The 27745-nt window shown below is 46.4% G+C and overlaps 1 protein-coding gene across 1 annotated transcript in view; it reads left to right on the top strand.

Moving 5' to 3' along the window:
- REL (REL proto-oncogene, NF-kB subunit) overlaps nucleotides 1–27745 on the top strand; it is an 81006-nt gene that overhangs the window by 23269 nt on the left and 29992 nt on the right. Inside the window, exons 2-5 of the mRNA XM_075339360.1 lie at nucleotides 3908–3940; nucleotides 4846–4982; nucleotides 15772–15926; nucleotides 16953–17044. Of these exons, the coding sequence (XP_075195475.1) occupies nucleotides 3908–3940; nucleotides 4846–4982; nucleotides 15772–15926; nucleotides 16953–17044 (417 nt within the window). The remainder of the gene's footprint in view (nucleotides 1–3907; nucleotides 3941–4845; nucleotides 4983–15771; nucleotides 15927–16952; nucleotides 17045–27745) is intronic.

Here is a 27745-nt window from a genome sequence, read left to right as displayed (position 1 = left end):
ATACACGGCTACTATTACAGAGGACATGGAGGCTTTTGTGACTGTGGATGTTCTTGCCACCAATTTGATACTATGAGGCTAAATAGTTGTTATCAATATATTTTTATTATATATCACGATTTATATGTTTTTTATGTTGTGTTTGTGACGTGCTCCCTTTATTGGTATATATGGAAAATTATAAGCTTGGTACCAAAGAGTCTGGTCTTTTTTGTTTTTGAGCCATTGATAGATAAGCTGTGTTGGTAATACATGATGTAATCATTAATAATAGTACTTTATACAATATGGAGGTATTGGTGGGTACTTTGTCATGGCAGCATAGAATGCATAATCATGGGCACTGCTAATGTGTATATATTATCAGATAGACACTTACTGTAATACTATTTAGACTGTTTAGTTAAGTATATGTCCAACATAGTAGGTGAGTATTTTGCAGGATGCATTTTCACGGCACATAGCACTTAAACAGTTAAGAAAATATACCATGCTTCTGACGTGGTGAAATGTGCCATTGCTGGTCAGACTACATTCTTTCTTCTCATTTCCCGCAAATGCACAAGAGAATAGGTTGGCACATCGCCAAGTTCACCTCTGTCACAGCATAATTTAACCCATGCAGCTCAAGGTAAAACGTACATGATATAACCTTGTGTCAAACCATAAGACTGCCAGGCGGTCTCCTGATGGGGATGGTTTGTTTGGCATTATTCATTTTTTCACATAGTGCAAAAACTTCTTGTATCATGTTACTTAGATTACTATTTCATATCTAACTAATAATGGCACTTCGTATCAGTGTCCAGGTACACTGGATCTACAAGTTGCTTTATCATCTCAGTATGTCTGATCATTTAAAATTTTGATAATCCATTTTTTTTTTTTTATAAAGGACAACATGAATGCCATGCCCTGTGGGTGCTATCTGTTGGGCCCATTAGACTCCAGTCTACAGTTGCAACTCTAAAGCGTGCTTTACACGAGACGACCAATTGTGCGATGGCACAATCGATCGTACCCGACCCCGTCGTTTTTGCGTCACGGGCAATTAGTTGCCCGTGGCGCACAAACTCGTTTAACACCCGTCACACATACTTACCTTCCGGACGACCTCGCTGTGGGCGACGAACGTCCACTTCCTCGAGTGGGAGGGACGTTCGGCGTCACAGCGACGTCACATGGCAGCCGGCCAATAGAAGCGGAGGGGCGGAGATGAGCGGGATGTAAACATTCCGCCCACCTCCTTCCTTTCATTAAGCCGTCGGGTGCCGCGGGAGGCATGTAAGCTGCTGTTCATCATTCCCGTGGTGTCACACGGAGCAACGTGTGATGCCACGGAAACGATGAATAACTGCCGCCATTTTAATTAAACAATTTTATGAAACCTAGCGACGAGTACACGACTTACGATTTGTGAGCGATACTGCGTTGCTAGGAGGTGTTACACGAGACGATGTCGTGTACGATGCCGGATGTGCGTCACGAAAACCGTGACCCCGACGATGCATCACACGATCAGTCGTCTCGTGTAAAGCCCGCATAAGACTTTCCAGCTATCCAATCTGATACTATATGTCCAGTATGTTAATGTTCACTGTCGCTTACAGCCTGCTCTTATCATTGCACACAGGTCATATACCATATTTTTTGTTTTATAAGATGCACTGGATTTTAAGATAAACCCTAAATTTAGAGAAAAAAAGGGGGTCTGTCTTATAATCTAGTGGTGTCTTACAGGGGGGGGGTGGCCAGCAGTGGTGGTGGAGCGGCGGGGTCACAGAATGCAGAGGCGGTGGTGGAGTAGGGCGATGCTGGTGTCCCAGATGCTCGCTGTGGGTTCAGTGAGACAACATCATCCAGGAACTGTCCGCCAAGTGGCCTTTAAAGAAATGGCGCTCGGAGTCGGCGTGTGCTCAGATTGAGCTATTGGCCAGTGACAAGCCGAGATCTCATCTGCGCATGCACCACCTCCAGGCGCCATTTTCCTTAAGTCCGCTGCTGGGAGATCAATGGACCAGAGGCAGTGCATGCCCAGGTGAGATATTGAGCCCAGAGCTCAATCTGCACATGCGCTGACTCTGGGCGCCATTATTTGAAGCCCGCACCGCCGACATGTTCAAGATGAGCCCTGCCTCACCTCCCCCGCAGCAAGCACAGCCCAGCCAGAACTGGTGGAGGAAGGATGAACTAGATGGACCTAGGTCTTTTTTCAACCTAAGTAACTATGTAACTATGTAACATCAGCATCAGCACTGCCCACAGAACAGCACATAGCCCAGATTATCGTCCCTGGCTCTTGTTACCCCTCTCCACCATCCCCCAGTAAGCTACATTCAGCTTAAAAGACGCACCCCCCATATTCCTCCCAAATTTTTGGGACGAAAAGTGCATCTTATAATCTGAAAAATACGGTAATAGTTATTTTCTAAAATAAAGCTTGATGGGGCATTTGCCTAGTGTGCTAGATGAGGGCTGCCAACCATTACTGCCTAGAATAGTGAACTGGGCCATTGCCATGGGTGAGAGAAAATTGCTACTGATGAGTTGAGAATTGAGCATCAGAGTTAAAAATTGCTTGAGTTACACATTGACTTCCATTATACTTGGTACTCGAGTCAAGCCCAAAAACCCTGATGCTCCCTCGACTAACAAGCAGTTGCGCGCACACTCGCCCATCACTATAGGCCGCCTATGAATATGACTAAAAAGTTGTTTGTGAATCAGTCCAATGTCAACTTCAAATTAGGTGGTCTTCTGCTTGAACTTTAGCATTGATGAAGTCTAACAACAATCGGCACTCGGTGGTTCACCTCCAGTGGATCAATCTGACTTTGTCCACGGTTGTCTCCACAAATCTAATATATAAAGCTGAATGTGTGTATGTGTGTGTATGTGTGTGTGTGTATGTATGTGTATGTCCGGGATTGGCATCTGCACCGTTGCAGCTACAGCCACAAAATTTTGCACACTCACACTTCTGGACCCCGAGAGCATCATAGGCTATGTTTTGAGGGGAAATTTTAACCCCGCGCTTTACAGTTATTCACCAAAAAAACTGCCTCCATTAAAGTGAATGGAGCTGGGAGCCACAGTGCAGCCAGAACTTCAGAAGAATGCGCAGCCACGCCCTTATATGCAATGTTGGCATGTCACAATGCAGTCAGGGAAAGAGACAGACACAGACAGGGGAAGAGGAGGACACAGACAGGCTAAGAAACAGACATAGACAGGGTAAGAGACAGACACAAAGAGACAGACACAGACAAAGAGACAGACTGACAGGGAAAGAGACAGACAGAGAAAGAGAGGGAAAGAGAGAGACAGGTTAAGAGACAGACACAGACAGGTAAAGAGACAAAAAGACAGACACAGGGAAAGAGACAGACAGGGAAAGAGAGGGAAAGAGACATACAGTGAAAGACAGAGGGAAAGAGACAGACAGGGCAAAAGACAGACAGGGAAAGTGACAGAGATAGATAGACAGACAGGAAAAGAGATAGAGAGACAGATAGGGAAATAGACAGAGACAGTCAGAGACAGACAGGGAAAAAGACAGACAGACAAAGAGATAGAGAGAGAGACAGAGAGATATATACAGAGGGGGAGACAGACAGAGAAAGGGAGAGAAACATAGAGACATTTACTATCCCGGGCGTTAATACATTCTATTTAAACATTCTATCCCGTGAATGTTAATACATTCTATTTTGTTAACAACAGTTATTAACCTGGGTGAAGCCGGGTAGTACAGCTAGTATATGATAAACTCAGAGCAGGTCTTATTAGAGTTCATTAAGTCATACGTAGGATGACAGATAAGTATTTTCTATTTTGACTTTTCAAGAGATATTATACTGTAAATCTGGAAAATCACTTGCTGATTATCTTTTTTGTGCTCTGACAGGTCATCATATGATAATGCACAACACACTTATGGGTAAGTGAAGCATGATGTCAGGTGTCATGTATGTACAATAATGGGGTAATTATACAATAGGGTCTGAGTAAATATGTTAACCCATGGTAAAATTCTCAAGGGCAAATATAGTGGTTGGCTAAATTAGATATAGTAATGCGACCCCTCAATATACATAAAAGTGTAATTGAGGGGGCATCTTTGATGTAGACATATTTTCTTATATGAGAATGAGTTTTTATCACATTAGTATGTTCGTCAACATTTATTATCTCAATAAAGATTTATTTTTTTGTCAGTATGTGTCTATGGTTATTTTAAAATATTTTAAAATATTTTTACTCATGATATTATAAGCTCAGTAGTCATTACTATCTATTATGGTGGCAGTAATAAATGTTCATCCGTGTATGAGACATGTATAAAGATTGACTAGGATACTGATAAAACTAATTAAGGTAATAAAACATATTTTTTGAGTATCAATACTAGACTCCTGGGTCCTGTCTTGAAAACCTCATCAATCAGCAGCATAAAGGAGCCACAGAACCAGCAGGTGGATAACAGCCCATTTATTATTCATTTAAGCACAGAAATGGTATTGTACTTCAGTCTATTCAAGTAAAAAGGGCTGAACTGAAGTACTAGCCACAACCAAACCTATACATGTGGGGCTGTGTTCTGCAAGTGCCATGACCCCTTTGTCCTCCTGCTCAGAGGATAAGTGCCCAAAATGTTCATCTCCACTGATCATGCTTTGTTGGATTACTCACTAGAAGGGTACAGATAACCAGTCTAAGATATTGCGTGCTACCGAAGTATAAAGAATATTAGTAGACCCAAGAACTTTAGTGACTAATGACTATATGTTCATTTCTATATGAATTACTGCACAGCTTGTTTTCATAATGCCCTGTTGTTTTTAGGTGAACCTTACATAGAGCTATTTGAGCAGCCCCGTCAAAGAGGGATGAGATTCCGATACAAATGTGAAGGACGATCGGCCGGCAGTATCCTTGGTGAACGCAGTTTAGAAAATAACCGCACATATCCGTCGATCCAGGTACCCATGATAAGGTGTATGATAAATATTTATTAAATAAAACACTCATTAATGTCTTCTGTTTTGATATATGTGCAGTTCTGATCCATAGAATTGGGTAGTTGTGTAACTTTAACTATATTCATAGTATATAGTGTAGTAGTAACTCCCTCCATGTCATCACGTATCGAATACTAAAGTATGAAATTAAGCCTACCCATTTGCCACCTAAAATTAGAACCTGTGAAGATTGTTTCTGTGGCTGTTGGAGCTTTTTGCCTCTGAAGTAAAGTTGTTGACCATAACCTATCAAATGATTATTTTAACAATGCAAGAAAATGTATTTCTGCTCATTAGATGCAGCCAGGGATTGTACTTCCCACTATTTGCCAAACTACTAATGTAACACACCTTTGAGTAGAAGAATCAGTATCAGTAGAAGTTTTCCAAGGGGTACTGATTTCATAAAGTTCCTTCATAAACCCAACATGTGGCACTTTGCACCTAGAATTGTATGCTTTTCATACTTGGCCTAAACATAATCAATATTGATGGGTAGCGTGCTCAGCACTTCTCGATTGAGTATCGGGGTACTTGGGTACTCGCGGTGCTTGGCCAAGTATGTTTTATCAGGGAAACAATGAACACAAAGCACAGGCCTGCTTCACTGCATGATGTGAACAGACACCCGAAGGACAGCCAGTCGCAGTCTCTAAATTGCTCTCACTGGATTTTAAAACAACGCTTTTGGGATGTAGTGTGACCCCCCCCAAAAAAAAAGACAAAAAAACTCCAACCTCCCTCTCCCTGGAAATGCTCTGTTTTTATGCCTGGCTGTATCTGGGAAGAAAGCCGAACTGTCCAATCATTGACTTCCATTATACTCGTCACTCAAGTTGAGTCAGACAGTCTGACCTGCTCGGCTCCAGTAACGAACACCCAAGCATTTTTAGTGCTCAACCATCACTAATAATCAACTTTTCAAATGATATTTTGGGCCCCCACTTCTCATATAATGGTTCCCAGTGAGTCCTAATCTTGAAATCCATTTGGAAAGTTTAAGAGGTCAGAAATTGAACATCATAGGTTTTCAATATCTTTCCCGAATATCCTTTTAGGGAATGAGTTAAAGGTTAGCCGTGATAAGAATAGTTTTAGCATACTTGCCATCTCTCCCATAACAGGGAAGAGTAGACCTCCCCAACAACTAAGAAAGAATTGGCAAATCTCCTAGGTTCTGCAGAAACCTCCTAGAATGCTTCAACCAACCGAGAGGAACATTTAAACATTCATTTAGGAGGTGTCAATTGATTTTAGATGGGGTTTGGCCTGTCAGAAAATTGGTATGGTTACACAAATATAAAATGTCACCATTTTTTGGGAATAGAAGTTTAAAAGGTTGTCAATTATGTTTTAGTTTTGGATGGTGGCTAAGTCATGGTGAGGTCTCTATATGTTGAAAAGTAGATTATTCCAGTACTGATAATTTATTGACCTCGGTAGAATATGTTGCTGGATTTGTATGATATTTTTCAATGTTATAATTTTGGTCAACAAAGTTTGCCCCAAAAATTCAATGTTCTTGATTCTTTATTTGAAAAAATATTGGCCCGTAATACACTGCTTATAAAGTGTGTCACTCTCAGGTTACTTTATCAGCCCACTAGTCATTTTCTATTTATAAAAGTGAGGGAGGTGTTGAACCTGAACCACAGCACACACACGCACTCATGGTTATAGATGTGTTTCGGAAATAAATATAGTCTCTTAAATAGCATTCATACAAGGTGATCTGCGCAAACGTTCCACCATACAGGAAGTTGCAGGTAGGAAGCGAGCCATGCAGGGGAGGGATATTCAGCCAAATCATAAGACAATTTGTTTGCATATACTTACAGTGTTCTGCAGTCTGTACAATACTATAGATTTTATGCATATAAACCTGCTATACACAATTCTGTGCTGGCAAGCTTTATAAAATATATTTTTATTGATTTCAACTCAGCTTATCTTTTAAAGGGCAATACAATCATAGTAATGGTTTTGGCATGTGTGACAGCTTTCTATGTATATGCGGAAAGCTGTCGATCCGTGGTGTGGGTGGGGTGATACAAAGCTCATGACTATGGAGGACTACCTGTGAGCAGCTTTACTAGTCCTCTAATGATAATCTCCTGATGATAAAACAGGGATAAATAACACTAAGCAGCCTGTCACAAACCACCGGGGGGGTCACTCAAAAATCCCCCGCGCTGGCTACCAGTACGTCACAATCGGGGGGTAACAAGTGGGGGTCACCCCTCCTTTATACCTCCCGACCGACAGACAGAGCACGGGACGCGCTCTCTAGCGCCCCTCTTATAGTCAGGCCAATTATGGAATTGCCCGACCATAAGCAAGGAGGCCGCTATACTACTTATGCCGATTATTGAAGGGTCCCCGGTGAGAGTAAGGTATATATTCCCCCGACCTCCGCGGGCGGAATATATAAAATCTCCCCGAATCTCACTGGCCTCCCCACAATAATCCTTGGCACAATTCGCTGCCACCAACCGATTTACGGTAACTATTAGCCGAACACACAGACGTGGGATTCAAGATCGAGATAACAGAGCAGCCCAAGATTAATTATATAATTTAATCAGCCTAAAGCACACTAGAACTACAATATATACAATAGGGAATCTACAGAATATACAGTTATGTCAGAGTACAGTTACAATCAAAGCATGGGTTACAAACAGGCATACACAGTTCCAGCAGTTACCTTGTTGCGTCTGGCCACAGGGGGGCGCTGTAGACCAGGTTTCCAGGAACTCCCTCACAGGTCTTTCCCAACCAGGCCCCCGAGCAGAAGAACCCTGGAAAATGGCCGAAGTAGGGTTATCAACCTGGGCAGATCCAGGTCCCCTCCTACCTTAGTGACCTCACAGGGAAGCACTGCCACTCCCCCTGCATGGATCAGAATTATCCAGCAAAGGGGATATTGGCCATAACTTTGCCTGGGAGCGTCGTAGGCAGACGCCAATGCTCTCATTGTGACAGTTATGAATTTAGCTACAGAACGAGGGGACTCATGACCTGTCTGCCAGTTCCCCATTGGCTGATATCACGCCTGGGGCATTTCCCAATGTCCTGCTCCCATAAAAAGGGGGTGCCGGCATCGTCCACATGCGGAGACACCATTTTTATGGTTGCCATATTTATCGGAAATATGGCTTGCGAGATATGAACCATTTTTTACTGGAGTCGTTCTGTCTGGCTATTTCCATAGCCTTGTAATGAGATACAACTCTTGTTACAGGGTGACGGCAGGGAGTCATCCTGTGTCCTTTGTTCCCACATCACCTAATTTCCATATCACAGGACATGGCCATGGGATTTGTTGCTAAACCAGTTGTGTGAAGGAAAGGGGGGGTGACACCAGGAGAGGGCTTCCTGACATACTTGAATATCATGATTTATCGTCATATCTCCGGATTTACCTCACACCTCCCCCCTTTTGAGGGCGCTAGGGGGCAGCACACTCCGGTGTTCCCCCGTGCGCCCGTCCGCGACCTCTCCTTGTCGGGACAGCCCGTCTGCGTTACCGTGGTCACGGCCCCTTTTGTGGCGAATGGTGAAGTTGTATTGCTGGAGCGCAAGGCTCCATCGCAACAATCGCCCATTCGTCCCAGAGACGGTGTGCAACCAGCTGAGGGGATTGTGGTCCGTCTCCACGATGAAGTGGCGCCCGTATAGATAGGGTTGCAGACGCTGCAGGGCCCACACTATGGCCAGGCACTCCTTCTCCATCGTGGAATAGGCAACTTCCCTTGGTAACAGCTTCCTGCTCAGGTACAAGACTGGGTGCTCTTGGCTCGCAGAGTCCACCTGGCTGAGCACCGCACCGAGGCCGAAGTCACTGGCGTCGGTCTGTACTACAAACGGCCGCGTGAAGTCGGCTGCCTGTAGCACGGGCGGGCTGGACAGGGCGTCCTTTAGGGCCCGGAAGGCTGTCTCGCAGTCCATTGTCCAATCGACTGCAGAGGGCAGCTTCTTCTTGGTGAGGTCCGTCAAGGGCTTTGCCAGGCTACTATAGCATGGAACAAACCTCCTATAGTACCCAGCGGTCCCCAAGAAGGACATCACCTGCTTCTTGGTCCTGGGGGTGGGCCAGGATGCGATGGCCTCCACTTTCTCAGGCTCGGGCTTCAGTGTTCTCCCACCTACCCGGTGACCGAGGTACTGGACCTCGCTCATGGCCAGCTGACACTTTCCCGGCTTGATGGTCAAACCTGCCCGGTGGATCCGCCTGAGCACCTGTGCTAGATGCTCTAGGTGGTCCTCCCAGGTGGGACTGAAGACGGCAATGTCATCCAGGTACGCGGCCGCGTACCCTTCAAGTCCCTTGAGCAGGGTGTTGACCATCCGCTGGAAAGTGGCAGGGGCATTCCTCATCCCGAATGGCATCACCGTGGACTCGTACAGTCCAAATGGGGTAATAAAGGCAGAGCGTTCCCTGGCCTTGTGAGTCAGGGGGATCTGCCAATATCCCCGGCTCAGATCCATGATGGTCAGGTACTGAGCCCCGGCCAACTGATCGAGCAGGTCATCGATGCGTGGCATTGGGTACGCATCGGCGACCGTGACCGCATTGAGCCCCCTGTAGTCCACGCAGAACCGAGTGGTTCGGTCCTTCTTAGGGACGAGGACTACAGGCGAGGCCCAAGCGCTGTTGGATGCCTGGATCACCCCCAGCTTCAGCATCTCGTCAATCTCCTGGCGCATGTGTTGCTGCACCTCCAGGGAGACCCGATATGCTGAACGCCGGATCGGGGGATGATCCCCAGTGTCCACGTGATGGACAGCCAAGTCAGTCCTTCCGGGCTGGTTGGTAAACAACCCCCGGAAGGGGTGTAGGGTGGCCCACCGCTGGGACCGTTGGTCCTCCAAGAGCTGGTGGCCAACCTCCACATCCTCAATGGATCCGCCTGCCCTAACCTGGGCTAGCATATCCAAGAGGGTTTCCGCTTCTCCCTCCTCGGGCAGGTTGCACACGGGGAGCGCACATGCCTCCCGCTCCTGATGTGCCTTCATCATGTTCACATGGAAGGGCTTCCGCCTTCCACGGGCAGGGTCCAGGGTGACCAGGTACGTTACAGGGTTGAGCTGCTGGTACACGAGGTATGGGCCTTCCCAGGCTGCCTGAAGCTTGTCCTGTGGTACGGGGACCAGTACCCACACCTTTTGACCCACTTGGTAGGTCCTCTCACAAGCGTTCTGGTCGTACCAACGCTTCTGATCGGCCTGGGCTTGAGCCATATTGTCGTGTACCAGTTGCGTCAAGGCCTGCATTTTGTCCCGGAAGCGCATGACATACTCGATAACCGACACTCCAGGGGTGGCCAAATCCCCTTCCCAAGCCTCTTTCACCAGAGCCAGGGGGCCTCGCACACGTCGCCCGTACAGGAGCTCAAACGGTGAGAATCCTGTTGAGGCCTGTGGAACCTCCCGGTAAGCAAATAACAGGTGTGGGAGATACCGCTCCCAGTCACGCCCATGGGAGTCGACCAACATCTTAAGCATCTGCTTTAAGGTGCCATTGAACCGCTCGCACAGGCCATTAGTCTGTGGATGGTACGGGCTGGCCACCAGATGTCGCACCTGGACTTGCTTACAGAGGGCCTCCATCAGCTGGGACATGAATTGGGTCCCCCGGTCAGTGAGCATTTCCTGGGGAAAACCCACTCGGGAGAAAATCTCCAGCAATGCGGTGGCCACCTTGTCAGCCCGAATGGACGACAAGGCCACTGCTTCTGGGTACCGGGTGGCATAGTCCACTACCGTCAGTATGAAGCGTTTCCCGGAGCTGCTGGGGATGGCCAGCGGGCCGACCAGATCCACAGCCACCCTCCTGAAAGGCTCATCGATGATTGGCAGAGATACTAGTGGGGCTTTGGGGTGTGGCCCCGCCTTCCCCACTCTCTGACAGGTTTCACACGAACGGCAGTAGGCAGCCACATCGGCCCCCATTTTTGGCCAGTAGAAATGCTGGTTTAACCTGGCCTTGGTCTTAGCGATCCCTAGGTGTCCGGCCATCGGAATCTCATGTGCGATCCGCAACAACTCCGTCCGGAACGGATAGGGTACCACCAACTGTCGGTCCCTGGGCCACGCCTCCGGTGAACCCTGCTGGACCGTGGCCCGGTACAGCCGTCCTTGGTCCCAGACCACTCGCTCCGGGTCCGAGTCCGAGGGAGGCTGTGCCGCCTGCTCCTTAAGAGCTTTCAGGCTGTCGTCAGCTTCTAACGCTGCCTGAAACCCCTGACTAGATGTGGCCAGAATCGACGAGACTGTCACATCTTCAGTCAGTACCCCGGGACCTGTGTCCTGGCCTCCACCTGACTCGGCTGCCACTTGGTCAGAAGGGGAAGAGCTATCGGACCTCCGGGAGGCCCCTTGGCTTCCAGCACTCCCACTGCGGGTGACAGCGGCCACAGCCGCTGCGACCGTGGGTCGTGCCTGCTCCTCCTCCGTTCCTGACCAAGTCGCCGGTTCAGGCAGACCTACCTGGCTTCCTGACACCCCGGTTGTGGGGGAACCATGCACCGAGATCTTACCTGGGAGCACTTCCGCTCCTGGACCGGCCCCAATCTCACCTGCCTGTTCCCCTCCTGCAGCAACAGAACCCCGCTGTGAAATCTCTGGGGACCCCACATTTGCTGTGGTAGCCCCCACCCCACACACTGGTCCTCCCCCTGCAGCACCCTGCTCTCTGCTTATCCCTGCAGAGGGCAACAGATCCCAGCTCACAGGCTGGTTACTTGTAGAGGCATTGTCACACCTTTCTCTGACCCCCTCCCCTGTCACAGCGGCAGCTGTGTGTGTGTCTATGGTGTCTATGCAAGCAGAAATATCAGAGTTCACTCCCTCCTCCCTTACATCATTCATAGATAACACATTAACATTGTCAGGAGGCATGTCAGCACTGGCTGAAGGTTCAGCCCTTGGTTGGGGCCCAAACTGGGAGGTTATCTGCCCCAAATCTGTCCCAAGTAGCACGTTTGCGGGGATCCGATCAGTTACCCCCACCTCCCTCACCCCTCGCCCTGCGCCCCAGTCCACATAAATGTCAGCAACAGGCAGCGCCGGGTCAGTGCCTCCAATCCCGGAGACAGCGAGGGTTTTTCCAGGGATCAAGTCTTGGGGGGACACCATCTCAGGCCGCACCAGAGTCACCTCCGAGGCGCTGTCTCGCAGTCCTATGGTCACAGACCGGCCGACGGTGACAGGTTGGAAGCTGTCCAGGGACCTACCACCACCCCCACCCACACAATACACCTTGGGCGGCCCTTGGGACGGGGACGGAGCCGGGGCCTTGGGACGCTGAGGGCACATGGCCTTGAAGTGTCCAGGTAGGTTGCACTGGTGGCACCGTCTTGGTTCCGCCACGGGCCTGGAGAGGGGAGTTGAGGGGGACACCCCCTGCAGTCTAGGGGCAGGTGGGGCAGTCGCAGAATTCATCTTACCCCCTCTCCAGGTGCTGCTGGTGGCCGCTCTCCTGGCCTCAGGGGCCCGGTTGTTGGTGTAGTCATCGGCAAGGGCAGCTGTAGCCGTGGACCCCTTTGGCTTCTGGTCTCGGATGAACTGGCGGAGATCCTCAGGGCAGTTCCACAAGAGTTGCTCCGTGATGAACAAGTCCAGGATCTCCGGTCCGGTGGAAAGCTGCAGGCCTTGGGTCCAGTGGTCGGCAGCTCGGGCAAGTGCCTGCCGGTGGTCAGCCCAGGAGTCCTTTGGTCCCTTCTGTAGGCTCCGGAACTTCTTGCGGTAGGACTCTGGAGTGAGGTTGTACTGTTGGATCAGGGCCCGCTTGATGGTGTCGTAGCCCTGATCTGCCTCAGCAGGCAAGTCCCCAAGGACATCCAGGGCCTTACCCCTTAAACGGGGGGTCAGGTATTTGGCCCACTGGTCCTTGTCCAGATGGTGCTGCAAGCAAGTCCGTTCAAAAGCAGTCAAGAAAGAGTCCAAGTCTCCATCCTTCTCCAGCACTGGGAAGTCCTCAACACGGACCTTTGGAAGTTTGGTGTCTCGAAGGTCACATGTGGCTGATGAGGGCCGGAGCTGAGCTAGCTGCAGCTGGTAGTCACGGTCTGCCTGTCGCTCTCGCTCTTCACGCGCTGCCTGCCGCTCTCGCTCCGCAGCCTCACGCTCTGCGTGCCGCTCTGCCCTGCGCTCTGCCAGGAGTTCCTTGTAGCCCTTCTGGTCTCCAGCCTGGAGAAGGGCCATAGCCATTTGAAGAAGGCTATCCGAGCCTCCCAGGCTCGGTGGAATGGCACGTGGTGATCTGCGGCCCGCTGCAGAGCTAGGCGATTCACTGTCCCTTTCAGAGCGGAGGGCTGGCATCTGGCTCGTTGAGGAACCTTGGGTGAGCTCCTCCTCATCTTGTCCAGCAGTGCCAGGTTGCGCAATGTCCTCGGCAGAACGGTTTTCTGGCGTCGAGCTCCTGGAGGACTCGTGGGCAACCTCCTCATTGCTGTCCACAGCACCGTCCTCCCTCTCTTCGGCTCCTGCCTTAGCATTGGCCAGTTGCATAGCTCTGCTCCTGGTGCCATCAGCCATTCTTGCAGACTTTTGGTCACTGACACAGAACTGACACCTGATGCCTCCACACACCTTACAGTATCTGCACTCTGACACTCTAGTGTTGAGCTAGTCTGAAGACCCCAGCAGCCACAGCTGCTGCAGGCAGTCTTTAGTGTCTGGGAGTATGGGTCTCACACTCACACACACTATTATCTCGATCCCACCGCTATGCCACCAATATGTCACAAACCACCGGGGGGGTCACTCAAAAATCCCCCGCGCTGGCTACCAGTACGTCACAATCGGGGGGTAACAAGTGGGGGTCACCCCTCCTTTATACCTCCCGACCGACAGACAGAGCACGGGACGCGCTCTCTAGCGCCCCTCTTATAGTCAGGCCAATTATGGAATTGCCCGACCATAAGCAAGGAGGCCGCTATACTACTTATGCCGATTATTGAAGGGTCCCCGGTGAGAGTAAGGTATATATTCCCCCGACCTCCGCGGGCGGAATATATAAAATCTCCCCGAATCTCACTGGCCTCCCCACAATAATCCTTGGCACAATTCGCTGCCACCAACCGATTTACGGTAACTATTAGCCGAACACACAGACGTGGGATTCAAGATCGAGATAACAGAGCAGCCCAAGATTAATTATATAATTTAATCAGCCTAAAGCACACTAGAACTACAATATATACAATAGGGAATCTACAGAATATACAGTTATGTCAGAGTACAGTTACAATCAAAGCATGGGTTACAAACAGGCATACACAGTTCCAGCAGTTACCTTGTTGCGTCTGGCCACAGGGGGGCGCTGTAGACCAGGTTTCCAGGAACTCCCTCACAGGTCTTTCCCAACCAGGCCCCCGAGCAGAAGAACCCTGGAAAATGGCCGAAGTAGGGTTATCAACCTGGGCAGATCCAGGTCCCCTCCTACCTTAGTGACCTCACAGGGAAGCACTGCCACTCCCCCTGCATGGATCAGAATTATCCAGCAAAGGGGATATTGGCCATAACTTTGCCTGGGAGCGTCGTAGGCAGACGCCAATGCTCTCATTGTGACAGTTATGAATTTAGCTACAGAACGAGGGGACTCATGACCTGTCTGCCAGTTCCCCATTGGCTGATATCACGCCTGGGGCATTTCCCAATGTCCTGCTCCCATAAAAAGGGGGTGCCGGCATCGTCCACATGCGGAGACACCATTTTTATGGTTGCCATATTTATCGGAAATATGGCTTGCGAGATATGAACCATTTTTTACTGGAGTCGTTCTGTCTGGCTATTTCCATAGCCTTGTAATGAGATACAACTCTTGTTACAGGGTGACGGCAGGGAGTCATCCTGTGTCCTTTGTTCCCACATCACCTAATTTCCATATCACAGGACATGGCCATGGGATTTGTTGCTAAACCAGTTGTGTGAAGGAAAGGGGGGGTGACACCAGGAGAGGGCTTCCTGACATACTTGAATATCATGATTTATCGTCATATCTCCGGATTTACCTCACACAGCCCAGTACATGTCACATTGCTGGAATCATATTCTACGTCTCTACATTATGCTGCTACCTGATGATAGATTCCCTTTAAACAAACCCGAATTTTAAATAAAAAATTTACTTTTTGGTAAAAGTTGGATATCCACTTAAATATTATTTATTTGCAATATCCTTAAGATTATTATCATAAAATGATGTCTGGAAAGTGTTGTAGAATATTATAGAGCTATATAAGCAAGTAAAGGAAATAAATAATAGTATTATTATAAACTAAATTATTAAAGAAAACTTGGCAGGTCCCCAACCCAGCAGCGTTGTAAGCTGTATGCCCATATTCCCTGCCTAACCAGCCTTGTATAACGCCATTCACTAATATGAATGTTCAAAAAACGACTTATAAACCTTGCTCTCCCTATGCTAAATAGGGCCTTGACTAGTCACATGGGCATTAGTTCCCCGGACTAGTCGGCCCTCTTTCTATGTCATCATGTCCCTTTGGGTGTAATAACATGATTTCCATGAGCTGGTGTCACCACCAGCTGCTGGAAAACATTTTTTTTAAACATTAATTTTAGTGAATAGCGTTATACAGGGCTGGTTATGGAGGGAATTTGGGTATACAGGTATGACTGCTGCTGGGTTAAAGGGCATAGGGGCCTGACATGTTCCCTTTAAAACCTTCTGCCAGAGGTACTAAGGAAAATTTCATGTGCTTCTCTTTTTTGTTACTTGCAGCTTCAAAATTTAAATCACACTTCTAAAGGCAAAGTGAGAGTAACCTTAGTCACAAAAAATGAACCTTACAGACCACATCCCCATGATCTGGTTGGAAAAGACTGCAGAGATGGATATTACGAAACTGAATTTGGTGCTGACCGAAGAGTTTTATGGTATGTACATTTCCTAGATGCAATATCCCTTCCTGTCTCTAAAACTGAAGAGTCATAGGGAGAATTGCCTAATTTTACTGATTCACCTATTTTAAGTAATGAAGTGGGTTAATGTTGTATTGTACTGCACAATCAGACAAAAAAAAAAACAACAGACATTTGTCTAATCTCAAATAACCATTTTGTGGATTTATATGCTACTGGAAATGTTGAAAGAGAATATGTCCCAGAGATAAGGTGGCGCTAGAGTTTGTCCCCTTCTTCCCTGAAGAGACAATTTGAATATTTCCTAGAGGAGCACTGCAGCTATAAAACTCCTCATTAGCAGCCAGATTGGTTTGTCAGTCTCCGCAAGGAGAAAGGTTTTCCGCTTAGACCCCACTATAGCTTCTCATACAGCCAGATCAGATCTCATACTTTGCACTGATGAGGGGCAGTCACCCCGAAACACCATGTATGCAGATTGAGGTTCTGATCTGGCATAAATCCTAAGTCATATGAAAAGGCTCATTAAAGGGCTACTTTTGACTTTTAGGATTGCTACTTCCAATAGGTGGCACCTGAGTTTGTCTCCTTCCTCCCTGAAGAGACAATTTGAATATGTCCCAGAGATAGATATCTTAAAACTGGGACATTCATTTAGCAGTCATATTAACACTACAAGCTAATGAGTTTACTTCTCCAAACTTAACAGCCCACCATACTTTGGTTGAGGGACCACATGGATGGCCTGTATGTAAAATAGCCTCTCCTTTCCCACATTAATACCTGATTAACTCTATAACAAAAAGGTGATAAAATAGAACCTCACATTAGTAATTTCCTGACAATGCAATATGGTACCACTCAACAGCTTATAATTGGGTGCTGTGTGGTTAGGAGGAACCGTGTTGGATGCAAAAGAATTTTCCTGTGACAGTGAATGAAAAGGCGCTGACTAATTACTATTTAATTTTTCTTACTTCATAGCTATAAAGGATGGTTCGGTGACCCAATGTCCCGAGATTGATTGTGTTTTCTTTTTAGCTTTCAGAATTTGGGCATTCAGTGTGTTCGAAAAAGGGAAGTGAAAGAAGCCATACATTCCAGAATGATTCGGAAAATCAATCCCTTTGGAGGTAGACTGCCTTTTCTTTTTTTTGAGAAGTATTGGTGCTGTTTGCTTTTTGGTCATCCATTTGTCAGGAAGCAATGGTTTGACAGCATTTAATGTGTTTATATCTAGTATATTTTTATTTTTGTTATTAATGCTCCACGGTCCATTGCACTGTATGTGTGCAGATGTTTATCTTCTAATGGGAGTCTATAAGCACTTTTCACCCCAAAAAACTGACAGTGGTACAAAGAGATGGCTCTAGCTGTGTCCCCATTAGATGTTATGGCCATCAGTCAGAGTAAAGGGGAGTGTTTGGGAAGAGTTCAGTGTGGAGACTTTGGCGTTGCATATGAAGAATCCACCCACTGGGAACCTTTGGCCACAGCACTGGGGGTGTTCAAACTTGCATTACATAGTCGTGCAACCTGCATATAAGTATATATGCTGCTCTCCTTGTTACCTTTTGAGGGTGCCAATAAATTCCCTTAAAATGCTAAATCCAATGCATTTTTTTTATTGTCCCACTGCATCTAAAACATGCAACTTCACAAATAGTCAGTGTCTGCAGCTCCTCTGCAGACCTATGTGGCTTTAAATTAAGACGCTACAAACAAACCTTGTTTAGTCTCATTTTGCCATCTATTTTCCCTCTATTTTTTGACAATATATGAAATGTATTGGTTTAGGACTGCAGAATCAGCCTACACTGAAAGTGTTGGTAGTCTCTAATCATATAGACAAGTAGGTCTGCAAACTCAAAACCATGGGAGATCGTTGATATAGACTATTTTCAAAGTTGTTTCGCTTTTTATTTTAGATTTAAAAAAATGTAAGTTTAATGTTCATACATTTTAACTAAATGTAAATTAAATAGAAGTTTTCTGACTACTAAAATATTGATGACCTATCCTTTTAATAAGTCATCAGTATCAGATCAGTATGGGTCTGACAACCTGCATCCTCACAATCATATGTTTTCTGCTCTGGAAGAGTCAGATATAATGAGTATACAGAGCCTAAATGAACTCCAGCGTTTACGTTATTTTCAGCAGTGGAGTGGTGCTTTTAATCTAAGTTCCCTTACCATATTTTTACACTCACCCTCCGGCGCCTTCACCTTTTATCAACACTGCTCCAGTGGCATCATCTTGTGACTGCTGGAAGTCAGAAGTTACGTCACAAGCGCTCAATGGATCTCTATGAGGGCAAGAACGAGGCTCTCACAGACTTGGATTGAAAAGTGACCTTTGGTGCACGCCATAAAACACTGGAGCTGCCAGCAGGTCACAAACTGTGGAAGACTGATGGAAGCGGCGGTAACAGAGGGTGAATATGCCGGAGGGGGAGTATAAAACTAGGATCAGGAACCTTACATAAAAAGCACCTATTCAGTGGTGAAAAATAATATGCTGGAGTGGTGCTTTAACAGCTTGGCTCCTATTAAAATGTATCAGAGCTGGGCTGCAGTTCTCAACACTGACCACTACATGGTGTATTGAGCAGTGGTGTTCCAGCTCCGAACACTGTATATACATTGGGCTGCGGCCAGAGCTGATAAGAGCTAATCTGAGGGGGCGGGAGGGGGGGGGGCAGGTTTCACGATCCCATCAAACTGATATTGATGACCTATCCTAGGGGGCCTTTTATGCTGACTGACTGGTCAGAATAAATATCCGCCGATTGGTAAACATTTACTGATCAGCAGTCATTTTAACAGTCTGTTTACACAACTAAACCGCTGTAAACAATGTGCACTGCGCAATCTGTACTACATCGGTCAGTGAAATCCAAAAGATCCTTCACCTGATGTGCGGGCATTTTGCTCTTCATTAGGTGATCGGCAGCCAGCTTAGAATGAAACATTAGCGTGAAAATAGCTTTCTTAAGAATGTTCATTCATAATAATCTTTTCTTGTAAATGCAGCTAAAGGGACGTGTCTTCAATATCTAAAAAGTGGACAACTCCTTCAAAACACACTTTCCATAATGATTCATTATAAAATAACATTGGATGCTATAGATTGAGGTCCTGGGAATTGATTTGCTCATCTCTATTAGATTCTTATGCGATTGCTACAATGGTATACAAAGTTGTCATTGTTGTTAGTTTATAAACTTGTAAAAATAGGGTATCTAAGGACTAGCCATACAGGGGACACCTATGAACCAGCAGGGAGGAGGCCATCATGTTCTAGTTTGCCACCACATTCTATCATGGAACAAGGAAGGGAGAAGGTCCTCTGCTGCAGTTGGACGTCATGTCTGTTTTATTTACCCTCCACCACATAAGTTGAACATGTTGCTATTTAGCTTCCTTGCCAATAACATCATAATTATTCATTGAGAAGTTGTTTTGTAGCAACGAGACAGTGCACTTTAGTTGCTGAGAAAATTTGAAATGTAGGAGTGCCCCACTAATCACAGCCTTGTCACCGCACGCATATAACGTCTACGCATATTTCTTACTATTCTGTTTTGTTTTATCAGATAGTATAATGAGTTACATAAATTGCTTGCAATACTGTGAGTAATGTTGTAGTAGCTTTCAGTTTCAAGAAATACTTGCTTCCATTTTTTTTGAAGCTTCACAAATTTTGCAGTGCACTACAGAGGTCATCACCATTTATACGCTCATGCTCCTGTTTTGTATTTCGCTCTATTTCAGGCTTTGCAAGTAGCCTGGTGTGTTCCTGCTTTATGAACTACCTTGACCTATTTAAGGGCTTGGAGGACTCAGACCTGGGGCTTTGGTATTGATGGAGACTGACCTAGTTTGTGTGTGTGTTGTGAGACTGAGTTGGATTTTGTTGTGCTGCCCCTTGACTTCTGGAGTCCTTCTGCGACCTGCCCTGGGTCTTTGGATCTTCTTTTTTATGTTCTCCTTTGGAGTTGAGCAGCTTCTGAGGCTGTCAGACTTCCATGCTACTCCCGAGAGCCATCTGTCTTCTCTTTGTGATCAGCAACTCTGCTACCTGTCTGCCACTGTCTCCACCCATCTTGGAACCTGTCTACACTCGTCAGCAGCTCTGCTACCTGTCTGCCTGCTGTCTACAGTCACCTTGGAACCTGTTTACACTCATCAGCAGCTCTACTACTTATCTGAAAGCGGTCTCTAGTCATCTTGAAACCTGTCTACGCTCAAGAGCAGCTATGCTACCTGTCTGCCAGCGGTCTCCAGTCATCTTGATACCTGTCTACACTCGTCAGCAGCTCTGCTACCTATCTGCCTGCGGTCTCCAGTCATCTTGATACCTGTTTACACTCATCAGCAGCTCTACTACTTATCTGCTAGAGGTGTCCAGGAATGCTCTTATCTCACTGCACTTGTCAGTAACTCTTTTACCTGTGCTACTTGCCTGACAGCAGCCTACAGCTACCCGGTTTACAGTCGCCTGTATCCCTACCCAAGCTGTCCTGGTTATTTGCCTCTTTTTGTTCAGTATCCCTGCTACTATCAGTTTTTGTCTGTTATACTGGACTTTATTAGATTATTATTTTTTGCACTTTACCCGGTGTTCAGTCTGCTCCACCTGGCTGCTATGCCAGCACCTGTGTGTTCATCCGGACCAGTGGGCTTAGTGGACCCACCGTTATTGCTTGAGTCTGTCGCGGGCGGAGGGGACGCGCTCACCACGCTCGGGTCCGGGGCTTCTGCTGCTGCTTGGTGGCTCGAGCGGTGGACCGGACCCGGGGACTTGAGCAGCGCTCCTCGTCCACGAGTGAAAAGGGGGTGGTTTGTTTAGGGAGATAGTTCGTGACACCACCCACGGGTCGTGGTGATTATTAGCACCACCGCTGCTGGTGACTGGGATCCCGGGAAGGATGGTAGGGAGCAGCTAGGATGTTGTCCCCCCCGTGGGTAGAAGTTGGTGATCCCGGGGCCCGGTGGTGTAACGGGGAGGCTGTATGGCTGGGATGCAGGGTTGCAGAGACAGCGCGGCGCGGTGCCGGATGGCACTGGTATACTCACTCAGGCAGTCAATGACAGAGTCTCTGGTAAACCAAACGGCTGGATGGATGGGTCCCGCAGCCGGCTGCAGTGTTGTGCTCTCCCCAGACGGCTGATAGTGGCTGTCTTTCCCTGCACCTGTTAGAATGTTCTGACTCCTGTGGTTGCCCACCGGTAGTCCGCTCCCTGGCGTATGGGTGCCGTAGGAGCCTGTTTGCCCGCAGGCGCTGGCCCTTGGATCTCTAGCATGTGGCGGTGGCTGTATATCCTCTCGGTGTGGACTGTTGCCTTCTGTCGGGTCTTGGTTGTTGGGAAACTCCTGGGGTTCCTGTCACACTCGGATTTGACTATTGTCGGCGGCTCCAAGCCTGGTTGGGGTCTGATGGCCCTGCCTGTGTGCTTAGCTTCACTCCGCTCCCCGGTTCGGTACCGGCGGGCCAACGCCCGACCCCGGTCCTACGGCTCTGCAGAGATTCACCAAACTCCTGCAGACGGCCACCACCGTCTGCCAACCTTGCTGTTTGTGTCTGGGCCCCTACCCAGACACCGACAGTTTCTGTCTCCTCACTTTCACCTCCAAAACTAAACTGTCCGTTTTCCCACCTCCAGACTTGTGAACTCCTCGGTGGGTGGGGCCAACCGCCTGGCTCCGACCCACCTGATGTGGACATCAGACCCTGGAGGGAGGTAACAAGGGTTTTTGTTTGACTGTTGTGACTGTCTAGGGAAGGGGGTGTGTATGGTGTTATGTCTGTGACTACCTGGCTAGTCCAGGGCGTCACAAGTCCACCCTACATTACGATCAGTAAGAAACTAAAGCTAAACCTACAGAACAAAGAACAGCAGAAAATGTTAAGTATGATTAAATAGCGTAAAAGAGATCTGTGCATACAATGACCTGATACAAAACACAAGGAAACCACCAACTGTAATGAAAACATCAACTGAAAACAGATTTCCACAGTGAGGCTTTGGGCTGGACATTCAGCTGGGCAGGAACTCCCATGTTCTATCCGCAGACTAATAGCTGACCAAGAGAGAAAAAAATGAATAACCAACAAGTCTGGGCTAAAACCGGAGATGTAACAGCCAATGACAGAATCAGAGAAAAGCCAATTCAGGAATAAAACTGGCCACACAGATAGATAGCTGTCGGCTGATTGCTCATTGCACTGATAGCCATCTTAGGAGCGCTCATCTCGTTGCAGGGTTCCCATGTTCTCTGCGAAAGAGAATCATCTGGCAGCAACCTACCTTCCCCCCAAGCAAAAGGATCAACCGATTGAATTTCAACCACCCAATCAAACCACCCGAATCTTCCCACTGTCTGGGGACAGTCAGGAGGCCTCCATACACATTACATGGTCAGCCAAACCTGCACATATCAATGAATGTGGCCCTCCCTTATCTAATTTAGATGGAGGCCTATAGAATGGAAGACTACAACAGATACTAAAGAGTATGCGGGCAAATGAATTGTCAAACAGCCTGAGTTCAAATAGAAGTAGATATGGAGGGGTTAATCCAGAAAACAGTTGCAAAACAGTAGTTAACAAAAAGAGCACACCAAATAATATATGCAAAATACAATAACTAGCACAGGGCACAACAGGAAACCAAATAGACAGGCCAATGCACCTGTCCCCTGATTGCTCCACTCATTGGATGAACGTCATCCAGATTGGCCAAAATAGCTGGACAGGACCACAGCAAAATAAGATGAATACAGCTCAATCGCCAGGCAACAACACCCAAATAATGCAGTAACATTACTGCTTTTTGCCCCGTAAAGATTAAAACCCACACACTATGGCACCTACACCCAGATGAAAATGGAGGAGACCAGACAGCCCTCCCCTTCTGTCCTACTCAATAACATTGCACAGACAGATTGGAGCAATGTGGTCTAACCACAATAAAGCACCTGTTCTTGTGCAAGATCCAAAATTATATTTCCTGTTGAACAGTAAGATTGTAATTACCTTCACATGGCAGAGAATGGGTGCGATACAACACATTGTTCTCATATAACTGAGGGTTAAAAGCCTTCATGCTAACTGCTGCTTGTAAGGTCCACTTAGAGAACCGTCACGTTGATATAGATGACCATTGCCGTTGACGGTTGTGATGTTAAACTGTATTTAGCCTTTGTTGGCTCATATTATGGACTAGTTGGAAATGTTAATAGCAAACATACAGTACATACAATATAAAAAAATGTATCATTTATTGTAGTGCTCAAGTTCTAATGTGAAGGCATTTACAAAATATGCAAATTTGTACATAAGCTTAAAAAAATGTACAGGGGAGGATTAAATTAATCCAAAAATCACATGATTCCTGCCTTCAGTAAAGTACAGGAATAGGAGTCAAAGCAATAGCAGTTTACGTTTTAGAAGCCTGTATACAGCTATTGTCTGGTGTCTCAGGGTTCTCATACAAATTAGAGAAAAGTCTCCCAAACTCAGGAGGCGGACCTGCCAACATTTATGGTATATGAGAAATGAGGGCCTCCAGACTCCTTACAGATGATTACTCCCAAGAGTTGTCACCCCCAAAGATTGGTAGCAGCTTTTTTGGTGCTTGAAGCTGAGCTTTCATATGTTTCGAGAAGCCAGGGGAGATAGATGTTGGCCACCTTTAGCACTGATCATCAGGTAAGCTACACCTTAAGCTATGGATGGGTTTATAGAGAGAAAATAACTTCCAGAGCATCCTCTGAGATGATTGGGTGAAATGCCATGAGCCAGGGACATAATTGGGGACGCCATACTTACTATTTGCCTTTTTCCCTTCTTTATTGATCCATTTAGCTAAAGGAACAATAAAACGCTAACATTTTCATCATCAATAATCCAGTTTGCGGACATGTTTGCACCCAAAGACATTTGTAGGCTGCTAGTAGGAATATGGTTGACACTTGTTTAAAGGGAACCAATCACCAAGATTTTCCTATATATCCTAAAGCCAGTGCTATACTGGCACTATAAGGCTGATTCTCTATATACCTTTAGTTTAAGCATATATGAACCATGAAAGTTTCACACAACTTTTTACCAGAAGTTACATATAATCCCAAAAAGTTCTAATTGTTCTTCTGTAACGCACTGTTTATGTCTAACGGGAAGTGAAAGTGAAACATTTGTTAGTACTAAGAACGACTGTGCTGTCATAAACCACCGTAGCAGGAGATATAAAAAGTGATCATAAGCTAACAGCTTCTTACCAAATATACAAAAATAATCTATGCAGGCAAAAAGTGTAGTAATTGTTTATAGTAACCAATGAGGATACATATTTGTTTTTTATTTTTTAACCCAAATTATGGTTCACTTTTTTATGTCCCAGTTTTTTAGGCAAGGCTCCATAGTTTGTGCGGTTAGTAACATTACCATTAACATCTGTCGACTGTCGGCTTAACATCCAAAGAATCAGATTGTACCCAGAGAATCCATTGCTGCCCCCATTATTTTCCTTAGGTTTCATGCCTTGGTGACACGGTCCGGTCTCACTCTATGTAACTTCCAAAAGGGGGAAGTGTTTAACAACATAAGGCTATGTTCACACGTTGCTTTTTTTGCAGCTTTTTTTTAATGAGTTTTATGCCAGTTAAAAGCTTCTTTATACAGCAAAATCTATTAGATTTCAGAGGTCTCATGCACACGATTTCTTTTTCTTTCCTGACTGAAATGGAGACCTGCTGCATTTTTCAAAGAAGCAGCGTGTGATTTTTTTCAGCGTCTTTGCAGAGTTTTTTCACCATTGAAAGCAATGAGAATGCAAAAATCGCTCAAAAACACAACCACGTAACGTTATGTGGTCCCCACTTCGTGACTGAGTTGTTGTGGATATTAAACACAAACTTTTCACTTATACCGCTCGTACTTGATGGTGTAATATATAGTTGGAAAAAAATTCCACAAATTGATTTTTTGCGATGATGACATCCTATTACAGGACCACAAATTCAGTGAGCTCTATTGGAATAAGCCATTTTGTAAAAAAGGTTTGTAAAGGAAGGCTACAAGGCTACGGGCAATGAGACTCAATGAAAAACCACAAAATTAATGATCAAATTAATGATTAAGGGGCACACTATATGGACAATACTTTTCTCTATATAGTGTACCTCTACATGAGTCAAATCTCCTTAAAGTGAATCTGTCAGCAAGTTTTTGTTATTTACTTGGAAATTAGCATTATATAGGGCAAGCGAGCCTGATTCCAGGGATGTGTCACCTATTAGACTGTACTTTAAATACAACCAGTGCTTTATCAGCCGGAGATTATCACTGCCTGACTAGGTCTCACTTTCAAGACTTTCCAGCTAATCTGTGTAACCCCACCCCAGCACTGATTGGCAGTTTGCTTGCAGTGCATACTGCACACTGCTCAGCATCCAGACCACTGCTGCAGCTCAGTAGGCTGCTTTCACACTTACGTCGTTTTGCATCCGTCACAATCAGTTGTGTGACTGATGTAACGGATGCGTTGCAGATAGTGGCACAACTGATGTGACTGATGCTGCAAAAAAATCCATTGTTTTTTTTTTTTACCGTTTTACCGGCGACCAGCTATTGTGAACGCTCAGCTGATCACCCGGCGGCCGGCCGTCGGGCGATCAGCTGATCGTTCACAATAGCCGGCCTCCGGGCAATCAGCTGAACGTTAACAAAAGTCGGCCGCCGGGCGATCAGCTGATCGTTCACAGTAGCTGGCCATCAGGCGATCAGCTGATCGTTCACAAAAGCCGTTGCTGGTCGATCAGCTGATCGTTCGGCCGCCGAGAGAGAGAGACATTGATTTCAGTGATTAAACACAAGAGATGAGCATGCGCAGTGAAAACAAAAGGATTCCGCTGCTCAAAAAATGTTACATGCTGCGTTCCTGCTGCCCGATGGTCAGTCGTTCCACGACTGATCCGTCACGCGGCGTATGCAACGCAGGGCCGTCAGTCGCAATCCGTCGTCTATACAAGTCTTTGGGGAAAAAATGGAATCCTGCAAAATATTTTCTAGGATACCGTATTTCCTCAAGGCGACGGATTGCAACTGATGCAAAAACAACGCAAGTGTGAAAGCAGCCTAAAGTGATACATTGCTGGAATCAGACTCTCTGCCCTTACATTATGCTGCTGCCAAATGTGGTAGTAAAAACCAGCTGACAGATTCCCTTTAAAGGGAACCTGTCAGGTGCAATATGCACACAGAGCCACGAGCAGTTCTGGGTGCATACGAGTACAAATGAACGCAGCAGCTGTAGAGTGAAAATGTCACTCAGGTCTTAACACTTGTCGCTGATTTGGACGCAATGGATCTGATATGTAGAGAGATATTTGTTAGAAAATAACTGTGTGATCAAACAATCAGTGTGCTTGATACAATCTCTACTGACCTATGTGCTGTGTGACCTATATGTAATGGTGTGCAGTGCATACAAATTCAGTAATATTATGTTAATTCTTGAACAAGCATTGAATCAAAATTGTGTGGTGAATGAACGATCCTCAGATGCAGGCATTCTTAATTTAGTCCTTACTGGCCATAAAAGTAATTCCACTGACCGTATAGTGAAGGACACTAAGCAGAGGATGATGGATCTTTCTGTGAACGTTCTGGAAATATTCTAGACCAGTGTTTCCCGACCTCCAGTCCTCACGGCTCCCAACAGGTCATGATTTCAGGATTTCTTCATGCCTTGATAAAGATTCTATCACTTATTCAAAGCCAAGGAAATACTGAAAATGTCACCTGTTGGAGGCCGTGAGGACTGGAGGTTGGGAAAAAACGGTCTAGAACAAGAAAAATGAAAAGATCAATTGTGGACGAATAACTCTTAGATGAATTAGGCTGCTTTCACACTACGTTTTTTTTTAACATCTGTCATGAACGTTTTTTTAACGCAAAAACGGATCCAGTGCAAATGCGTTTTCATTTCAATGCATTTGCAATGGACTCGCGTCAACATGCGTTCACCTGCGTTTGCGTGCGTTATAGTGAGGATCCAGCGACTTGCAGTTTTTTAACTTTTTTCAAAAACGCTACTTGTAGCGTTTTTGAGCTGCGTCCAAATACTGCAAATTGCTGGATCCTGACTAAACAGCACGCAAACGCATGTGAACGCTGGCATACTGATAGACAGGATCCTGCTTGCTCTACTGAGCATGCCCAGAAACCAGCCTCGGGTGATCAGTCCCTCTCTCCACCTCTCCCTCCCTCTCTCTCCACCTCCCTCCCTCCCCCGTCCTCTCTCTCCACTCTCCCCCGCCTGAGAGCGGAGGATGCTTGTAACCAAGGTAAACATCGGGTAACCGCGGTCTTAGTTACTCGATGTTTATCTTGGTTACGTGTGCAGGGAGCAGGGAACCGGCTCCTAGCAGCTGCAGACGTTCGTAACCAATGTAAATATCGGGTATCCGAGCAAGTTACCCGATGTTTACCTTGGTTACGAGCCTCCGCAGCTGTCAGAAGCCGGCTCCCAGTCTATCACGTTCAGTTCCCCTCACTCCCGATCACATGACTCCAATGCCCTCCCATAAACTTAAAGTGACAGGATCCTGCAAAATAATACATGCGTTTTTTTGCTGTAAAAGCAAGATCCGCTTTTGCAGCAAAAAAAAGTTCATGACGCATATTAAAACAATGTAGTGTGAAAGCAGCCTTAAAGGATTTGTGACTCTTGAGGATATTTTTAGATGGTGATGATGATGATGATGATGATGATATGTCATTGGTTGCACAAAGCTATAATTCATTGTTAGAGCTCACTGATTGT

The sequence above is a fragment of the Anomaloglossus baeobatrachus genome, chromosome 3, assembly GCF_048569485.1.
Source record: "Anomaloglossus baeobatrachus isolate aAnoBae1 chromosome 3, aAnoBae1.hap1, whole genome shotgun sequence".
NCBI classification, from domain to species: Eukaryota; Metazoa; Chordata; class Amphibia; order Anura; family Aromobatidae; genus Anomaloglossus; species Anomaloglossus baeobatrachus.
The sequence above is the reverse complement of the archived record's forward strand: the minus strand, read 5'-3'. Positions and strand labels throughout refer to the sequence as shown.